Source organism: Apus apus, chromosome Z, assembly GCF_020740795.1.
Source record: "Apus apus isolate bApuApu2 chromosome Z, bApuApu2.pri.cur, whole genome shotgun sequence".
Lineage (NCBI taxonomy): Eukaryota > Metazoa > Chordata > Aves > Apodiformes > Apodidae > Apus > Apus apus.
In genome coordinates this window covers 44962082-44976098 of record NC_067312.1, presented here as the reverse complement: position 1 = coordinate 44976098, position 14017 = coordinate 44962082, and the positions used below count along the sequence as shown (strand labels likewise).

The 14017-nt window shown below is 37.5% G+C and overlaps 1 protein-coding gene across 5 annotated transcripts in view; it reads left to right on the top strand.

Moving 5' to 3' along the window:
* Positions 1-14017, top strand: part of SPIN1 (spindlin 1) — a 64673-nt gene that overhangs the window by 40026 nt on the left and 10630 nt on the right. For all 5 annotated transcript variants that reach the window (XM_051642910.1, XM_051642908.1, XM_051642905.1 and 2 more), the window contains one exon: positions 11093-11141. In XM_051642910.1, the coding sequence (XP_051498870.1) occupies positions 11093-11141 (49 nt within the window). The remainder of the gene's footprint in view (positions 1-11092; positions 11142-14017) is intronic.

Sequence of the window (14017 nt, the reverse complement as noted above, 5' to 3'; positions counted from 1 at the left end):
TGGCCTGCATCAGGAATAGTGTGACCAGCAGGACCAGGGAGATGATCTTTCCTCTGTACTCAGCACTGGTAAGGCTAAATCTCAAGTACTGTGTGCAGTTCTGGGCCCCTCACTACAGAAACTACATTGAGTGTCAAAAAAAAGGCGATGAAAGGTTTGGAGCGTATGTATTAGGAGGAGTAGCTGAGGGAGCTGGGGTTGTTTAGCCCAGAGAAAAGGAGGCTGAGGGGAGATCTTGTCGCTCTATACAGCTACCTGAAAGGAGGTTGTAAAGAGGGGGGGATCAGTCTGTTCAATGAAATCGGAAGTGGTAGAACAAGAGGTAATGGCCTCACGTTGTGCCAAGGGGTGTTTCCATTGGATGTCAAGAAGAAATTCTTCAGCAAATGGGTTATTGGGCATTGGAAGAGACTACCCAGGGCAGTGGTGAAGTCACCATCCCTGGAGATATTTGAGTTGCATAGATGTAGTACTTAGGGATATGGTTTAGTTAAGGACTTGTCAGTGGTAGGTTCACAGTTGGACTTGAAGATCTTGAAGGTCTTTTCTAACCAAGCTAATGCTTGAAAATTGGGATACAGGGAAATCTTTCTTAGTCACTAAAGTTAACTTTACTTAGTAATGATTATGTGCATTACCCTGCCTATTATCTTTGCTGCTTACAACTAGAGTATAATACGCTTATATTTTTTATTAAATTAATTACCTTATTTTTGTATTACCTTGAAATAGTAAAATGAGCCTGCTTTTTTTATTGGTGTCTGTATCCTTTCTTTTGACCCCATCAATTATCAAAACACTTTGCCAAATATTTTTAATACATTTTTTTGCAGAGAAGAGACCTAATGCAGTCTTAAACTTAGTTCAGTGAGTTTTCATTTTGCCAACTGGTGAGCCATCATTCCTCTTGACATTAGCAGAATACCTGTGGGAGCTGGATTGTATTTTTTAAGAGAAATGAAGGGATAGCAGCCTTTAATCTGCATTAAGTTCAGTCATGTTGACTTCTAAGCATTAACTGAGCACTGTGCCCAAGTTCAAAGAATATAGGCACTACATTTTTAAGGCAACTGTTGGAAGGATTTTATCTAGCTACTTCAGTGTGACAAAACTAGAGTGCAGATTTGAAGTGCCGTAATGTGGAACACATAGGAGTAATTATGTGGCTGGAATTTTTTTCTGAAAACCAAAAAAAGTTAAGCTAAGACATCTTAGTTAAACAGGTTGAGAAGAAAATTTTGCTTCCTATTTTGACTTTTTTTTTTTAATTATATAACACATACACTTATTTTGAAGAGCCACGTTTTACATTCTTTGTTCATTTTAGTTTGTCCTATAACTGGCACTGTGCTGAACTGTCATTCGGGTCAGCATACTTCAGATGCTATTTTTGCTTTTTAATATTCCTGTACGACAGTTAAAATTTGTTGTTACATTTTCTCACTGAATTTATTTTCATCTTAATCAAGACATTCAACTTATATTAATTTGATTAATGAAGTGTCACTATCATTTAGATACAACCTATAAATTACGTACTTGGTCTGTCTTAATGCCTGGCATAGTTGTGTCCTAGGCTTGGTTGGGTGTTGCCAGCTTTTGGCCTCTGGGTATTATATTATTGAGGAAGACAGGTTGCTTCTCATTCTGACCATATTTTGGTGGCCTGAAGCTAGATAGATTTTACTGGGTTTTGTTGGTTCATTTGTTTTTGTTTTTTTTTAGTGGGGAAGAGGAGATAAGGATTACCTGCTGTTTATCTCTTGATCAGGAGTATGTCTTAGGAAAGAGTGCAGCAGGTACCCATCATGAGGCATTCTGCAGTGAAGACTGGGCATGGGACTTTTAAAAGCAGCTACTGAGCAAGAAAAATACAATGCTTGTTTATCAGCAGTAGTTTCTCTGATGGTGATTAAATTCTTCCTTTGACAGGAAGAGCAAAGAAGAATAATTTAGTTCATCAGGGTTTATAAAATTACAATTTTAATGGCTGGAAAAGAGGCCTTGCAATGTGATATGAATTAAGATTTTAGCAAGTTGGTTGCTTGGGGTTTTTAATTTTTTAAAAAATATCTCTAGGAGAGAAAGCTATCAAAAGTTGCAGCTAGTTGAAGTGACAGAGTGGTTAAGGTGACAACTGTCCCTCCTCTTCTTACATGGAGAATTTTTTACAAACAGGTGCAGAGATACTCTTCCTCAGTTTTATGTTAAAAGTGTATTTGCTAGGACAGAATAACTTCCTGCAGTTATGGCAATGTTCTGTGCATTAGGTTTAACTACATGTCAGTGATCCTTATGGCCTTTTATGGACTTTTAAAGCTGTCCTGGTGATGTTTTGGGTTGGGTTTGAGTGGGAGGTGTTTTTTCTTATCGGGGAAGTTTAGGATTTACCTTAGATAAGTGATTTATGAACTTGATAGTTACTTTATTTGAAATAACTAGTAACAACAGTGGTTGTATATCTGTTAATGACATAAATGGAAGGATAGGGATTTTATGGATGAACGGTTACATGGATGAAGAATTGGCTAGATGGCTGCTTCTAAAGAGTTACAGTCAACAGCTCAATGTCCAGCTGGAAACCAGTAAGGAGTGTTGTCCCTCAGTAGTCCAGGCTGGGACCAGTACTCTTTACTGTCTTCATCAGTGACACAAATACTGGGATTGAGAGCACCCTTAGCAAATACACAGATTACTCTGGGATCAAAGGTGCAGTTGATTGACTAGAGAGAAAGTTTGTAATCCAGCAGGACCTTGGCAGGCTTGAGGTTCAACAAGGCCAAGTACAAGGTCCTTCTCCTGAGTTGGGGGAATCCCCAGTATCAATACATACTGGAGAATAACTTGGCAGTATTGGTGAATGAAAAATTGGACATGAGCTGGCAGTGTATGCTTGCAGCTCAGAAAGCCAGCTGTATCCAGGGTAGCGTCAAAAGGGTGGTAAGCAGTGGGCAAGGAAGGTGATTCTTCCCCTCCATTCCACTCTGGTGAGGCCACAGGCAGAGTATGAAGTCCAGCTAGCCCTCAGCAGAGGAAAGACATGAATCCATTGGGGTGGGTCCAGAAGAGGGCCACAAAAACTATCAGAGTTTTTGTGCCTTCTGTGTACTACATTTGTGAACTAGGAGAAAGAAAAAAAAAAAAGATATCCCACTCTTAGATATGTCTTGTTTGAGATTGCAATGAAATCTTCCAGCAGAGTCAGAACTGATTTTATTGATATAATTCTAGTCTACTTTGATTCCTTCACTTTTAAGTTGTAGTTGGGCAGTACTAGATGTGAATAAACATGTCACCATATTTCTTAGGTCCCTGAAAGTCATAGAATGTTTGTTAGTAGATTCAATAGAAATATAGCCTAATAAAAATTTACTAAAATAATTAATTTGCTGTACTAAGGGTTAATTTTAAAACAATGTGGTTTGTGAAGCTGTCAGTCAGTTATGCCAAGCATCCTGCAGGTTGTGATAGCATCAAGTCTTCTAAGACCTGTGGCCTACAGGCAACACTCATGTTGATTCTGACCCACCTGGGCAATCTACCAGCAGGACACTGGAGACAGGACCAGGACAAGAGACAGGACAAAGATGACAAAGGACTAGAATCAACAGAGATCCCCCAGGAGACATGCATAATTACAAAGATAGCCAATTCCAGGAAATAAAATGACTATGTAAAAGAATTTTGGGAACTCATTGACATGGAACTGAATATGCATGTTTTTGGTGTATATTAGTTGGGATGTTTCAGTAACTTGTTGGAGCACTCATGGTGGAGAATCCCCCGTGCTAATAAAAAATGCCTGCTCAATAGCAGCTTGTTTATTGTTATTGGGTCTTAATCTCGGAATTCTTACCCAGAGCTGCACGTAGCCTCCCACTTCAGTGTTAGAAAGCAAGGGGATTTGGAAGCTCCGAATTTTTGTTTCAAAAGTAATTCTGAAATAGCCTCCTGAAGCATAGTAATTGCTGTGGAGCCAGGAATTGCCTGTTGGTCCCACTGAAGGTTCTGAAATACAAGTGTAGAACATCAGGTTTTTGCTATTTTTTGTAAACACAAGGATGGTCAGAAAAATAAGATACTGTTGTGTGGTTTTGAAGAGCCTATCTGATTTTCCTGGATTGAATTAAGGGTACAACCTGATGTGATGATAATAGAGACATTGCCAGGAACTTTCTCATACCCTCTTCCTGTTCTCACCTCCTGTGTCTCTCAGCTGAAATTATACTTCCCTTGGAAGAATGTTTCAGTGTGTCTTGTCTTACACTTTTTCTTTATCTAGAATAAAGGAGAAGTATTCAGAAACATGGTTTCTAGTTTTGCTGTTGAATTTTAAAGATTTTTTTTTAAAGGTTCTGTTAAAAGCAGAATTAACTGAACCTCAAAAACACAGACCACATGACAATTACATGATTATTTTGCTCTTTACTGGGAGTTGGAGTTTGTGTTCACTTTCTATTACAAAAAATGTTTTTGTGTGCTCTTATATAAGTGACTGAGACAAATATTTTCTCCTTCCTCAGCTCTATCAAACTTTGGGTCTTTTTTATTACAAAGACAATTAAAACTAATCCTTTTACTTTGAGTTTTGTTCAGTATTTTTTCTATTTGTATGTTCAGAGCAATTTTGTGATACAGAGTATTTTAAGTTTTAGAAGATACGGAATTTCATTAAATGTTCTAGTTAGAATATGTCCTTCTGTAGTCAAAGCAGGTAAAGAATGTGGGTTTAAACCCATTCAGTCAATGGCACTCAAGTGGTGTAGAGTGCAAGAACTCTCCTTTGTTGCTCTCTAATTAGTATTAACATCTTTGGAGTCACATTGCTGTTTCTGGCTCAACTGTGCTTGACCTCAAAACACTTGGTATGCAGACGTTTTTTTCTCTTGAAAGATCTTCCTGACGATACCGCCCTTGAAATGTTTGGGATTTTTTTATTTTAATGTCTTTCTACTTTGAACCAGGCATTTGACAGAGTGACTAATGCTAATTAGGCTCCTGTCCCCAACCATTTACATAGTATTTGAGGTTTTAGGAGAATTTGTACAAACTGGGTTAGGGTTACTGCTTTCTTACGTTCTGCTATAATTAGAGGAAGAAGGTGAGGAGTATATGCATATGTTAAATGTTAATATAAAAAAAAAAAATTCTCAGAAAAGGTTTTAAGTCATTAAGACATAGCAATGCAACATCATAGACATCACTCATTAATGTATTATGCATTTACAAACAAGTATCCCTGTAAAGAAGCTCTGACAGCTCTTGGCAATTCTGAATTGGGAAAGAGGAGTCTTCTACGGAGTTTATTTCTTGCCATATAAAGATGTTTTGTGTCTTTCACCTTGTGGTGTCTTTACTTCCTTTAGTCTTGCAATAAAGCATAATACGTGGGACTTAAGATATCCTCACACATAAGAAGAATTTTATTATTTCCAATTCATTTATTAATTCCTGAAGGGAAAAGAAACACTGAACAGCATTTCTAAATATTTGTGTTGGGCATTGGTTATAATGGGCGTTACCACTTGAATAGGTTTTGCAGCCATTCAAAGACTACCTTGCATTAGCTGCTTGAAACAAATGTTTTATGATGGCAGGGGTCAGATTATATTTTGCAATGAAGAGATCATAAATATATTTGTGGGTTTTGGTCTGCAGCTTTTCCTCTCTGTGATGGGAGTTGTTCAGCATACTTTTTATATTTTTCGTACTGATGCTTGCATCTGTTGGAACATACTGTTGTTCTGTGCCATTGCTCAGTGCTAATGTAAGCTTCTGTTGGGGAAATAGTCACATGCTGCTGTTAAATAGATAAAAGTATGTTCATCTTGCTCATGCCATTTTGAGGTTTACAGCATTAGGTAGCATGGTCATCAAACATGGAATTCCTAAGGTATAAAACCATAATTTGTCTAATATTTTTTTATTACTTATAAATAATATATGTAATTGTTTTAATGGTTACTTTAAAGCATTACTTTGTTTTAGATGCTTTTGATGATAAGTGGGACAAAATGCAGTTTTGCAGAAACAGTTCTGATCTGATACTGCCATTTTACCTGGACATCATACTTGTTTTTCAGTGACTGAAAGGCGATGAAGCAGTGAAATCTGCAGATGTGGTGGAAGAGGGTGCATGTGCACCATCCTACTCCTTTCTCTGTGAAACTTAGATAAAACTGCAGACTCTGGGTGTTACTGTACTTCTGCCTTATGAGTAGCTCATCAATTTCTTGTAGGTTTCCAGTAGCAATGGAAAAACCATTGTTGAAGGAATTCTGGACAAAGAAATACTCTGGCAGGCAGACTTACTGGATAATTCCGATTTTGACCTTGTTACTAGAGTACACTAAATGTGCTGTTCAATCCCCCTATTTAGAGCTGCTGTCAGGAACAGATACACTGACGATTCAGTGAATCTCTGGTGAATAGGCTTGTAGTCAGTATGAGAGTGAGTTTGTTCTAGAATCATCAAATACTTGCTGTTCTCAAAAACTTGTTATATTCATATTAAATATCCAAATACTATAGCTTTGTGTGTTAAACCGGGAGCTATCTTAAGATACTGACGTAAGAGCACTGCTTAGTAATCTTAGTTGGTTTTGGTTTAGAGCTCTTGTTTTAGAGCTCAATAGATACATTAACAAGTTGAATCCTATAAAAAATACAAGGTTCCCAAGGCAAGAAGTTGGTGAACGGGGCAAAGACGTATCCTTACAGGTCTACACAGTTACTGCTTTGTGCTTATTGCAGCTTCTGTAGTAAATCTTGCTTTCATTTACCTCTAGCATTCTTTCCCATCACTTTGGAAGACTAATGCTTTGGACCTCCCTTCTTATGCACAGCTTCAGAACCATGGAAGCAGGAACAGAAAGCAAGTTTTGTACTGAACCATTCTGCAAAATATGTGACGTTATTTCTGTAGTGTGTTTTAACTACTTGAGCTAAGTTAACCAAAATCTTATTTTGTCTCATCAGTCAGTGGTGTAAAAATCAAGTGTCTGTTCATGTTCTGATGATGCAGTTCCTCTTCTTGAAAAGAACGTCTCTTTCTAAGAATTTTGTTTTTAATTAAAGCCCACCATCTTTTCAATTAAGTATGTTTTATTTCGTATTCATAAAAAGGCAGCCATCTCATACACAGAAGAGATATCAGAGAGATTGCTTAGTGGTTGTAATCAAGTCCCAAAGTCTTCTAGGTTTCTAAACAAGCTTTTTGTGATGTCATTTTTTAAATTTCCACCTAATAGTTCTTAAATAGGTTAATTATTTGGTCTTACAACAGTCAAAAATTGTAAAATGGATCTTTAGTGATGGGCATGTAAGGGTCTATTTTTGAAACCCAGACATTTCCGATGTCATTGCAGCTGGAAATGCAGGCTCCTGAGGATTTGATAAGAGCTTAAGTGTTGTAAACATAAGATGCTTTATTATAAAACAAGTATTATTTTAGTTTTGTCATTTCTATAACTTTTTATATGTTATCTTGAATTTTTCATATGAAAATGAACTGTTTAAAATATTTATGAAGACATTGAAGGTTAACGTACTTTTAGAGCTTGACTCTTGTGCGACACTACTACCGTCATGAAAGTTTTTAACCAATAAATTCCAAAGCTATGAAACATGAAAATGATTATATATTTTAAAATAATAGGTTTATTTAGACCTATAGAGCAATTCAGGTATTTCTCTGTATATGTTAATTTAAGCAACTGTATTTCACATTCCGGGCATGTTTCTATATATACACGAGACACCAGAGTTACAAATGTGTCAGTCTAGCAGGTTCTTTTAGATATTTTAGACAGAGTGGATTTAATCTTGTAATACCAGTTGAAGTTACTTGAAACTACATGGGATTCCAGTTTATCACAGCAATATACTGAAATCACAACACAATTGTAATACAGTACTTGGACTATGACAGTTGCTATCACAGTGGCTTCTTGTCAGTGTGAGACACCTCATTGTCTCTTATCCTGAGCCCTGTGAAAGCCCACATGACAGACCAACCTCTGCACTGCAGCACCTATGAAGTTTGGTGGCTGCTGCTTCTGACCTGCAGGCTTGGGTTTCTCCAGCATGTCTGAATGGCAGCTTTCAGCATGATGATTTGCAGCTCTTTAAGTATTCTCACAATGAGTCACAAAATTTGTAACTTGCGTGTGTGTGACTTGTATTAGTCACACGGTTTGTAACACCAGAAATAAATTTATTAGATAAAAACAACTCATTCCAATGTAAGAAATGGAAAATTAGCTTTTAGATAAAGATGATTCAATCAAATGTGGGATATTTTCTAAAATGAATGTTAAACAAATGCAATCAAAAAACATCAAGTTTTCAAAAGTGATGTTCAGGACTGCAACCTGAAAGAAGCTTTTTGTAATTTTGGGGTAATTTTTATCTCATTATTATTTTTTAGTTTCTCATGTTTGATCAAATTGCCTTTATCCCATAATTAGTTTTTAATCTTACAAATTGTGTGACCCATTCTTAAACTCCCCTATATGTATACAGTTTGCTTGCAAAAATCAGAGCACCATGAGCAGAGCCACCTGCTCTGTGATGTTAGTTCACAGTGTTGAACAAGCACCACCTGCTGATTGGTGTATGGTTGTCCTGGCGGACAGTTGGTGATGTAGAAGTGTCTTGACAACCAGTTGTCAGCAGACAGTTGTCCCTTTCCCCCATAGCAAGTCTTCCTGTTGCAGTGCAGGGTTTGTAGAAAAATCCCCAGTCCTTAGTACTAAACTTTGAGCCTCCTCCATGGTGAGGGTAACCCAAGAAAGACAAGTTATGCAAATGAAAATAATTGCTCACCAGCAACTGACAGATGCCCAGCCACTCACAAAGCAGTGGCCTCCCCAACAACCTGCCCCCGACCTGTTTTGTTGTTGAGCAGGATGTCTTGGGGTCATTTGGGGTCAGCTGTCCCTGCTGTGTCTCCTCCTAGCTGCTTGCCCACCCCTTGCTTACTTGCTGGTGGGATGGTGTGAAGACCTGGAAAGACCTTGACTCAGTGTAAGCACTACTGACCAATAACGAAAACATCTTTGTGTTATCAACACTGGTTAGCACAAATCCAAAACATAGCCCCATACTAGCTACTATGAAGAAATTTAACTGTATATAAGCCAAAATTCATACAAAGAGGAAGACTGGGAGAATCAGGATCAAGCCATCTAGCCATTTTACATCCTCAGCATGCATAGCAGTCATCACTTTAACAGGATCAATTTGAGCTGATCTTAGCAAATGATGTCTACGCCTGTTGGCGTTGACTATGATCTGAGGTTGCAGTTTTCATTTTAAGAACTTTGATTGTTCTAGCTGTGCAAATCACCTTTTATGTATCGTGTTACCTTTGTAACTGTTCTTTCATCATCTTGTTCTTGTGTATCTGCTCTGCTAACTTCTTTGCTGCTTGCAAGTAGCTGCCTAGCAACCAGCACAGCATGCTTTCCCATTTACTATTTCCAGCTTACTAGAATCTTTCAGTTTTTCATATTCATCCCAGAATATCATTGGGGTCAGTACAGCGTTTTTGTAGTAATTACAAATCCCGCCTAGGATTTCTCCCATCCTCTTTCAAATTTATGAGCTAGTTTTTTCAGCCGTTGTTAACACAGTGTTTTACACCCTGCAAACAGTAAGAGGCCTGCCTGCAGGTAATCTTTTCACAACCTTTCCTTACACCCCAAGTCACCTCTCTCACTCTGTTATTAATGACTAAAGGGCTAAATCAGAATTTCCAGTATTACTGAACTGTTGGCAAATAACTTTCACCCTATCAGGTCATAGAAGGTCATGGCCACGATTCCAGTTATTATCAAGAATCCATTACTCTAATCAGGTTCTCTTACATATTACAGACAAAGAAGGTTTATTAATACCTTTTTAGAACTTTTTTTGACATTATACTGGTTTTTCATGTAGCAGAATGTTACAACTGTAAAATCTCCAGTACTTGGCACAGTATAATAATTGCAATTGCATCTCAATACAAATGTGATTCTGTTCACTGGTCTCTCTTAACACCACACACTGGTTGGAGTGTGTCCAGAGAATGGCCACGAAAATGATCTGAGAGCTGGAGCACCTCTCTTATGAGGACAGACTGAAGGAGTTGGGGGTTGTTCAGTCTGAAAAAGAGAAGGCTCTGAGGGAACCTCAGTGGCTTTCCAGTACCTGAAGGGGGCCTACAGGAAAGCTGTGGAGGGACTTTTTACAGGGGCTTGCAGTGGGAGGACCAAGGGATAATGGTTTTAAGCTGAAAGAAGAGAGATTTAGGTTAGAGATCAGGCGTAAACTGTTCAGTGTAAGGGTGGTGAGACACTGGAACAGGCTGCCAAGAGATGTTGTGGGTGCTCCATCCCTGGAGGTGTGAAAGGGCAGGTTGGTTGGGGCTCTGAGCAGCCTGTGCTAGTGGGAGGTGTCTCTGCCCATGCAGGGGAGTTGGAACTCGACGATCTTTAAGGTCCCTTCCAACTCAAAAAATACTGTGATTAATGTGGTTATTGCTGGAAAGGAATACATACAATGAACCTAGCCCAAACATGTTACTCTTCTCACACCTCACAAACTTTTCATGGGCTTGGGGTTTTTTATTGTTGTCTTTTTTCTTTGTTTGTTTTTTGTGTGCTCTGTAAGTTTGACATGTGTATATACTTCCCCAGTGCTGGTCTGGCTAACTCAGGAAGACTTGTATTTGCACCCTTTTGAATAAGGATGAAAAGTTAAACAGCCAGTTGATTCACTTAACTGTTGTAGCTGATTGATCATCTCAACTGTTACAGCTGTTTCCTAGAACAAAGACTACATGTGTCTTGTGTTAAGTTCTGCTTTATTTTCAGTAGTTTTGGTCAGTCACTCCCCATGTTCATCCCTGAGCTGCATGAGCATGCAGCTTTCCTCTGTCTCTGCAGAGCCTTCTTCCAGTGTAGCAGTTCATTCATCAGTCATAACATGAAGTGTTTGGTTTCTTTACATTTTGACATTCAAAAGAAAGAGTTTTATATAAGATAGCTTTTTTGGCTTTGTATACACGCTTTATTTTTCAATAATTCCGACATCATTTATATTGTAGGTCATGCAGGAGTGTCTGCCAACATGATGAAGAAAAGAACTTCCCACAAGTAAGTTCTTAGTATTTTTACTGAAGTATAGTATTTGTATTGTTCCACTCACTTAGTTCTTGAAAATCACATGGAATAATATTCAGTATGTATCTGTGTGTAGTGTCAGACTTTTATTTCTTTCAGGAGGGTGGTAGGAAAGAATGCCCCTATATATAAAGTTTTAAACATACTTTTTGGCTGTTAATATGAAATTATTCTTGAATACAATTTTCTAATTCTTTCTAGAATTCAGAGAGAAGAATTTTCAAGCCAGAAATTAGCCATTTATACTATAGGTTCTGTGTTCTCTGACACAGAGTTCATGCGTTGTCGCCAGGCCAATAAAAACTGCAAAGTATGTTTACTGCTAACCCAGTCTTGGAGTAATCTTAGAAATACCTAATCTTGCATTCACAAGTGTAGTTTTGAAAAGGATTGTTAACTTTTCTGTAATAAAGAACATGAGGACATATTTCTGCAAGGAGGCTGCTATTTGTGTGTGAAGCATACTTGCTTATCCTGCACATTCATTTCATATATTTTTTTCCCTCTACAATTTTTTTTTAATACTAGCAGCTGAACATTGGTGAGTAGCTGTGTGAAAATAAAAATAATGTTCTGGGTCTAATTAGTCTTAGTGTCAAACAGTAAGATGCCATATCTGGCTACATCTCTGGTGGGACAAATATAAGCTGGGTAGGTATGAAACTTACTAAAATATTAGTATTTGTATTTTAACTGTGAAGTCCTACAGTGGTGCATCAATCAAAAGCGATTTGTTCAGCAAGTGTATTTTCCACAGTTAATACAGTTAGTCACTGCTAATGGTGTTAACTGTTTACCAGAGACAACACCTGATGTAAAACTGCTCTAATCCTTTCCACCAGCTCATCATTATCCATTCTTGTCTATCTTCATAGAAGGCAAAGAGAAAGATTTGTTTGTCTAGGGGCAGGTAGAGTTGGTTAAAACTTAATTTCTCTTGTTCTTTTTCAACCGCTCAGAGAAAGGAGTGTATGATGGGAAGACTATCAGAGGTGGGTTGCCTTTTGTACTTGAGGGTGGCTAGATTTGTCTTTATTGTTGTGTCTATATACACTTATTTAAATACCTAAACAGGCTGTAAATTTATTAGTATAAATGGGTTAGTTTAATGCGTTGTAAGATGTTTTGGTCCTAAGTGACTTGATTTTGAGGTATTTAACTTAGTTTTATGTTAATTTAGCCTAGTTCAGTGGTTTGTTAATTATGCAGTAAAGGTTTTTTGTACCAAACCAAGATTATTTCTTGTATGCTGCTCATTGACTTGTCTGAAAATGAGACAGAATAGTAGAGAAACAGTTATATTTGTTGTTCACCATAAATGAGTAGGATATGAATTACTATGTAATAATATATGTTGATACCACTCTGAGATGTTATGGTAGATGAAGTTAGTAATGCATACTTTGTCACTGATTTAGTTTTTTAGATACTCCTCATTTAAAGAAAAAGAGGAACAAGCCTACTGGCTGTCAAGGAGATTTTATGCTAGCTAGCTTCAGAAGATTTCTGGCAGAGGAAAGAGCCAACAGGATGGAACAGGGCATGGCTCAGTAATTGAGGAGGTGATAGACTGAGCAGTGTGGATGAGTCTTCTGAACTCTTCTTTACTACCATGTGGTAGTTAAGTGTTGAGCCTTTTGGAAATGGTTTCTGTGCTTCTAGGACAGTTCATCCAAGTGCTCTGTCAATAGGTGGTGGTGATCTTAGCCAATATGAAGCTGACATCACTAGCATTAGATTAGTGAGTAATCTCCAAGATCTCATTCTTTCTACCCTTGGTGCATAAGGAAAGAGTACCAAGAAATTGTTTAAAACAATCCTTTCTTCATAGGCTTTCCAGATGTCTTGTAGTTGGCAATTCAAGGGCTTAGAGGCACAGGTTTTACCTGCAATTTAACAAGAAGTGAACTTAAACATTTTGAAATTCTGATCCTACTTCAAGCTAACTTGTAATCTTGATTCCAGCAGCATCTGAAGATGAAATTCACAACTGAAAGGTGGCTTTTGAGGGAGTACAGAGAGTACTTTAAAACTTTTGGCTCAACTAATGTGCCTTATAGTCTGAATATTGTGAAAAGTAATTAATAACAATTTTCTTATTACCATTTTCCTACTTTTGATAGTCTGTGGTACAGTTGCAACTGTGATAAGTTTTGGCTCCTATTTTAATAAACTTTCTGCTAAGCACGTTAAAAGACTGAAATTTATTGACCATTGCTGCTGCACTGCATTTAAACTGTTTAAAGTTCTCCTTTCTGTGTTTCACAGTTGTGCCTTTTTTTGTACATCTGAGCGGTATGGTTTTCTTTTCACCCTTCTACCCTGTAGTGTTTTTCTGAGATGATAAAAAACCCCCAAAATACAACAAACCAACAACTAAACCTAGATGGATAACTTTACATTATAGGTTATTGGGAATTCCCATTATTCTTTTTGTAAATGCTAGTTGGTCTTCTTATCAAAAGCTTTCTAATCCTATGCCATTCTGCACTATGTTCTGGTTTCCCTGGCAGCAGCTGCCAAATAAGTTTGTGTGAATAAATACAGTTTCAAAATCTAAGATTTCTTTGTGCCCGTACAGTTTTTAGAAAGTTTCTAAAGTGTATGATTCTGAAAATGAAATCTTTTGACAAAACTAGGTTTTACTTACAAGCTTACTGCCTTCAAGGTAAGAAGATGGATCTGAAATATTTGAGGATTGAAGCGTCATTGACAATGAGGATGTGTGGGATGTGTCAAGAGCTATTTTCTGTGTTTCCTGGCTCCATGTTTGATGTGTTTGGCGGAATTGTTATCCAGTCTTCAAAACCAAATATTTGTGGAATTTTAAAGATTATTCTAATGAAACA